The 7,073-nt window shown below is 43.9% G+C and overlaps 1 protein-coding gene across 1 annotated transcript; it reads left to right on the plus strand.

Annotated features, from left to right (window-relative positions):
- The first annotated feature begins 4,206 nt into the window (after positions 1-4,206).
- LOC141046774 (uncharacterized) lies at positions 4,207-5,856 on the plus strand. The gene is made up of 2 exons (XM_073541407.1): positions 4,207-4,342; positions 4,446-5,856. Exon 2 carries the CDS (start codon positions 4,669-4,671, stop codon positions 5,752-5,754), a length of 1,086 nt encoding a protein of 361 aa, XP_073397508.1. The 5' UTR covers positions 4,207-4,342; positions 4,446-4,668; the 3' UTR covers positions 5,755-5,856.
- Positions 5,857-7,073: the final 1,217 nt, after the last annotated feature.

The following is a 7,073-nucleotide window of genomic DNA, read 5'->3' on the forward strand; positions in this document are numbered from 1 at the left end:
TACAGCCTTGAAGATAAGAGCAGCTACAGACAGCCTTGAATAGAAGACCAGACAAGAGCCTTGGATTCAAGCATCAGCAGCCAAAATGTGAGTATTCTTCAAGATAATGTCTGTGTGTCCTGTACAATTTATTATGTACTAATGTTTTTTTTGTTTAAATGTCAGCATGTCTTCTTCTGAATCAGCCTATTCGCCATCCCAGGAAGAACTGGCCCAAGCAGATCGTGAGGTGAGGATCTTGCTGCCTTTGGGTAAGTACAGCTGCTGCATCCAGAAATGTGTAAGAATTTTTTTTCTTTACAGACATCGGACACGGCAAGTGAAGGCGAAGAGCAGGAGCAGCCTGAGCGGGAGCAGCCTAGCCAAGTCACGGCGAGGAGACGTAATGTAAGTATATAGTCTTTCAATGTTCCTTTGTTGGTTTTTTTTCTGTCTTTATTTTCATTTTCTATCTTGCTTCTTCTCTGTTTCTTTTTCTATGTTTTTCATTCTCCCAAATTTCCAAGATTATAATTTTTTTGGTTTGCTCTAGGTTCCACAACGGGATGAAGAAGACGTGTACATCGACAACGAGCGCCTGATCCGCCTTGTTGAGGAGCGTATCCTGTTGTGGGACAGCCGTGACCAGCAGTACAAAGACACAGTGGTGACCCGGCAGCTCTGGAATGAGGTGGCCACAGCGATGATGGATGGCTGGGACAGCGCCTCTCCCATTTCAAAAAAGGCGTTCAGTAAGTATAAAGCTGCTCTGTGATGCTGCATTGACTCTTGGTCCTGATGGTACAGGTGTGTTTGTAGCAAGATATATTCTTGCATCAAACACACAAGTGCCCTCTGGATCAACAGTGATTGTTTGTGTATTGGACTGCTGTATTGATTCTGTTTTCACTCTTGCTCTTGAAGGTACTGGTGTGTTTTAGCAAGATATATTCTTGCATCAAATACACCAGTGCCTTCTGGATTAACAGTGATTGCTTTGTGTATTGGACTGCTGTATTGAATCTGGTTTTGTTCTTGCTCCCGATGGTACAGGTGTGTTTGTTGCAAGATATATTCTTGCATCAAACACACCAGTGCCCTCTGGATCAACAGTGATTGCTTTGTGTATTGGACTGCTGTATTGATTCTGTTTTCACTCTTGCTCTTGAAGGTACTGGTGTGTTTGTTGCAAGATATATTGTTGCATCAAACACACCAGTGCCCTCTGTATCAACAGTGATTGCTTTGTGTATTGGACTGCTGTATTGATTCTGTTTTCACTCTTGCTCTTGAAGGTACTGGTGTGTTTGTTGCAAGATATATTGTTGCATCAAACACACCAGTGCCCTCTTGATCAACAGTGATTGCTTTGTGTATTGGACTGCTGTATTGAATCTGGTTTTATTCTTGTTCTTGAAGGTACTGGTGTGTTTGTTGCAAGATATATTCTTGCATCAAACACACCAGTGCCCTCTGTATCAACAGTGATTGCTTTGTGTATTGGACTGCTGTATTGATTCTGTTTTCACTCTTGCTCTTGAAGGTACTGGTGTGTTTGTTGCAAGATATATTCTTGCATCAAACACACCAGTGCCCTCTGTATCAACAGTGATTGCTTTGTGTATTGGACTGCTGTATTGATTCTGTTTTCACTCTTGCTCTTGAAGGTACTGGTGTGTTTGTTGCAAGATATATTGTTGCATCAAACACACCAGTGCCCGCTTGATCAACAGTGATTGCTTTGTGTATTGGACTGCTGTATTGAATCTGGTTTTATTCTTGTTCTTGAAGGTACTGGTGTGTTTGTTGCAAGATATATTCTTGCACCAAACACACCAGTGCCCTCTGGATAAACAGTGATTGCTTTGTGTATTGGACTGCTGTATTGATTCTGTTCACTCTTGCTCTTGAAGGTACTGGTGTGTTTTAGCAAGATATATTCTTGCATCAAACACACCAGTGCCCTCTGTATCAACAGTGATTGCTTTGTGTATTGGACTGCTGTATTGATTCTGTTTTCACTCTTGCTCTTGAAGGTACTGGTGTGTTTGTTGCAAGATATATTGTTGCATCAAACACACCAGTGCCCGCTTGATCAACAGTGATTGCTTTGTGTATTGGACTGCTGTATTGAATCTGGTTTTATTCTTGTTCTTGAAGGTACTGGTGTGTTTGTTGCAAGATATATTCTTGCACCAAACACACCAGTGCCCTCTGGATAAACAGTGATTGCTTTGTGTATTGGACTGCTGTATTGATTCTGTTCACTCTTGCTCTTGAAGGTACTGGTGTGTTTTAGCAAGATATATTCTTGCATCAAATACACCAGTGCCTTCTGGATCAACAGTGATTGCTTTGTGTATTGGACTGCTGTATTGAATCTGGTTTTATTCTTGCTCCCGATGGTACAGGTGTGTTTGTTGCAAGATATATTCTTGCATCAAACACACCAGTGCCCTCTGGATCAACAGTGATTGCTTTGTGTATTGGACTGCTGTATTGAATCTGGTTTTATTCTTGCTCTTGAAGGTACTGGTGTGTTTGTTGCAAGATATATTCTTGCATCAAACACACCAGTGCCCTCTTGATCAACAGTGATTGCTTTGTGTATTGGACTGCTGTATTGATTCTGTTTTCACTCATGCTCTTGAAGGTACTGGTGTGTTTGTTGCAAGATATATTGTTGCATCAAACACACCAGTGCCCTCTTGATCAACAATGATTGCTTTGTGTATTGGACTTCTGTATTGAATCTGGTTTTATTCTTGTTCTTGAAGGTACTGGTGTGTTTGTTGAAAGATATATTCTTGCACCAAACACACCAGTGCCCTCTGGATCAACAGTGATTGCTTTGTGTATTGGACTGCTGTATTGATTCTGTTCTCACTCTTGCTCTTGAAGGTACAGGTGTGTTTGTTGCAAGATACTGTATATCCTTGCATCAAACACACCAGTGCCCTCTGGATTAACAGTGATTGCTTTGTGTATTGGACTGCTGTATTGATTCTGTTTTCACTCTTGCTCTTGAAGGTGCTGGTGTGTTTTAGCAAGATATATTCTTGCATCAAACACACCAGTGCCCTTTGGATCAACAGTGATTGCTTTGTGTATTGGACTGCTGTACTGAATCAGATTTTATTCTTGCTCTTGAAGGTACTGGTGTGTTTGTTGCAAGATATATTCTTGCATCAAACACACCAGTGCCCTCTGGATCAACAGTGATTGCTTTGTGTATTGGACTGCTGTATTGAATCTGGTTTTATTCTTGCTCCTGATGGTACAGGTGTGTTTGTTGCACGATATATTCTTGCATCAAACACACCAGTGCCCTCTGGATCAATAGTGATTGCTTTGTGTATTGGACTGCTGTATTGAATCTGATTTTATTCTTGCTCTTGAAGGTACTGGTGTGTTTGTTGCAAGATATTTTCTTGCATCAAACACACCAGTGCCCTCTAGATCAACAGTGATTGCTTTGTGTATTGGACTGCTGTACTGAATCAGGTTTTATTCTTGCTCTTGAAGGTACTGGTGTGTTTGTTGCAAGATATATTCTTGCATCAAACAAACCAGTGCCCTCTGGATCAACAGTGATTGCTTTGTGTATTGGACTTCTGTATTGAATCTGGTTTTATTCTTGCTCCTGATGGTACAGGTGTGTTTGTTGCACGATATATTCTTGCATCAAACTCACCAGTGCCCTCTGGATTAACAGTGATTGCTTTGTGTATTGGACTGCTGTATTGATTCTGTTCTCACTCTTGCTCTTGAAAGTACAGGTGTGTTTGTTGCAAGATTATATCCATGCATCAAACACACCAGTGCCCTCTGGATCAACAGTGATTGCTTTGTGTATTGGACTGCTGTATTGATTCTGTTTTCACTCTTGCTCTTGAAGGTACAGGTGTGTTTGTTGCAAGATATATTCTTGCATCAACACACCAGTGCCCTCTGGATTAACAGTGATTGCTTTGTGTATTGGACTGCTGTATTGAATCTGGTTTTATTCTTGCTCCTGATGGTACAGGTGTGTTTGTTGCACGATATATTCTTGCACCTGTGCCATCAGGATCAACAGTGACTGCTTTCTGCCTAGAATTATTTTGTGATGACACATTGACTGTTTGGAAAGTTCACTCAGGTTTGTGTGCTATTAATGATGTTGCCATCAGTGAATTGCATAACGGTTTTTCTTTGTTTTCCCAACAGTGAACAAAGTCCGCAGGCGCTCGATGAAGGACCGCTTCAACACTGATGTTCGTGCTGAGGGACAGGTTCGCAATGGTTCAGCAGCAAGGACCAGAAGAAATTATCGTTATTATCGCGAGTTGGCGTTCCTGAGACCGGTCCTTGCCAGCAGAGCGTAAGTATTATTATTTTTTTTTTTTTAAACATGTCCTTTTATATTCCACAGCTGATGCTTCTTGTAAATGCATGATAGTAATGTATTTCCTTTCTTTCCACAGCATCTGAAGCAGCACCCTGCAACCTGTCCCTGGAGCGGTCCTTCATTGGACGACTTCGGACCCGTCCCAGCCATCCGACAGCCAGGAAGCATCTTGCAGGTCAGCAACACAGACAGCTGGTGACCAGGAAGCTGGTCAATCAGGTGTTCCCCTGTCCCAGGTCTCTGCCACTGGTTATGCGGGCAGTACCCGCCAGCAGCAGAGGGCCTTAGACAGGCCTGTCATGCCCGAGTTCATGCACTTGAGCGAGGCCTTTCAGCGCGGTTTTAACCACATGGAACACCGCTTCCACTCTGTCGACCAGCGCCTTGACCGTCTAGAGGCCGACCTCAACAGACCAGCGCACCATTTTGTCAGTAAAATTGAACAGGGCATGGCGGAACACCTTAGTCCTGAGCAACAACTGAGTGTGTTACAGGCCTGCAACACTGCTTACTTGCAGGCTATGCAGCAGAATCGGTATGTGCAGCAGTCAGTGTTGTCATTTCCAACAGTGCCACCGCTGACTCGCTACACCTCCCTACCGACTTCTGCTGCATACCACTGCACGGCCACCTGCATTCCCAGCGAAGCCGGACACCACTACACCACCCCAAGTCTGAGTGGACACTCCTCCGCCACCACCACTATGGCAAGCGTTGCTACTGTCTGGAGCACCGCCACCGCACCACCTGCTTGGAGCACCACCACCACAGAACCTGCTTGGGCCACCGACACCTATTTTCCTGTTCAAAGCACCGCCACCATTTCTCCGTCTAGGAGCACCGACACCACCACTCAACAGCATTCAAGGAGCACCGCTACCACTCCTCATCACAGGAGCACCACCACCACTCCTCATCAAAGGAGCACCACCACCACTCCTCATCAAAGGAGCACCGCCACCACTCCTCATCAAAGGAGCACCGCCACCAATTCTCCTCCTAGGAGTTCCGCCAACACTTCTCCTGCTCGGAGCACCGACACGTATCCTCCTAGGAGCACCGACACGACTTTGTCTCCTAGGATCACTGCCACTTCTTTGAGCACCGACACGAGTTTGTCGCCTTCTCGGAGCACCTCCACCGCCGCTACTTCTAGGAGCACCGACACAACTTTGTCTCCTTCTAGGAGCACCGCCACCGCCACCACAGAGCATCAGAGGGGTGACCCACATTCCATCTTTTACAGGTCAACACCATGGTCCACCAGCTCCAGGCGGTCGAGCAATGTAAGGCGGCCACACGGTGGAAGTCGGTCCAGGCAGGATACTTCTGCGCCAAAGAAAAAAAAAAAAGACTTTGTTTGTCCATTCACCCTCTCCTCCTAATGTGTCTCAACGTGCCTCCATGTCCATCCCTGAGCTCCCTTCCCCCAGTACTTTCGTCGCCCCTTCTCCTAGAACCCCTTCCTCAAATTCCAGCCGTTCCTCGTCTCTCCACACCCCCAAAGTATCCAAATCTTCCCCCAAACGTCATTCATAATACATTTTTTTTTTTTAAATAAATGTGCAATTCTGCTTTCAAAAAATATGGTTTGATTAATGTGTCTTTTGCCGACTACACACACTGCGCCGTACACTTAGCGTTTTTGACACCAGATATCTCCATTACTGAGACATGTTTCTTGTGTCAGTCTTGGAGATATGTGGTGTAAAAAAAACAAATCTATATGACTTGTATTTTCCACACCAGTTTCTACGTTCTTCTAATATTGCACAGACTGAATCGAGCAGGGTTCCCCAACTCCAGTCCTCAAGGCCCACCAACAGATCAGTAGAAACTGGTGTGGAAAATACAAGTCATATAGATTAGTGTTTTTGAACTTGATCTGTTGGTGGGCCTTGAGGACTAGAGTTTGGGAACCCTGGAATAGAGGATGGTGTTGAGTGCAAGGCATATCTATTGCTACCTTGCCTATTTTTTTTATTACCATCATCATTTAACTATTTTTGAGACAAGGCAAGGTGATTGTAGATATACCTTGTAATTAACCACATACTCTATTAAGTGTGTGTTGAATAAACTGATGACATGATGGTGAAAATAAATGTTATATATGCTTCACCAATACCTTGGCCTTGTATCATAACTATCACACCTGGGCAGGTGTATACACATGGGTTTTAACCTGCAGCGTTGCTTCAGTCTCCATATATTTGAAGCAGACTGTAGCGATGCTGCAGTTTAACTCATATGTGTATTCTCCTGCCCATGTGTGATAACTTTGTGAAGTCAGTATGCGTTAGTTTGTGCGTCCTCACTTCAGCATGACACCAGGCCCTGGGTATTGTAGAAGTTGTATAAACTTTATTATGTCTCCAGTGTGCGTTCAAACTCAAGCCACAGTGGTGATCCTACAAATAATATTTATAGTCACATGTTTAGGTGTCATAAAAAGTGAAGGATGCCAGTGCATCCACAAATCACTATTTGTAAAATCTGCCCATGTGACATTAGTTGTATTATTTCCACCGTCGCTGCTAATTGAACACGCACTGTAGAGATGATAAAGGTCATACAACTTGTGTGTGTATGTATAGTCACCTGGTCAGGAGTACTAGTAAATTCATGATGCACAAAACACAGCATCATAAATTCACTGGTACACCTGGCCAGTTGATAATAGTATTGGGAGTGTAAAAAGACA

Source organism: Dendrobates tinctorius, unplaced genomic scaffold (genome assembly GCF_039654945.1).
Source record: "Dendrobates tinctorius isolate UK_male_01 unplaced genomic scaffold, ASM3965494v1 ptg000120l, whole genome shotgun sequence".
NCBI lineage: Eukaryota > Metazoa > Chordata > Amphibia > Anura > Dendrobatidae > Dendrobates > Dendrobates tinctorius.

Bases quoted from the DNA above. Each gene is read 5' to 3' on its own strand.
- LOC141046774 (XM_073541407.1), top strand. From the start codon at position 4,669: ATGCCCGAGTTCATGCACTTGAGCGAGGCCTTTCAGCGCGGTTTTAAC.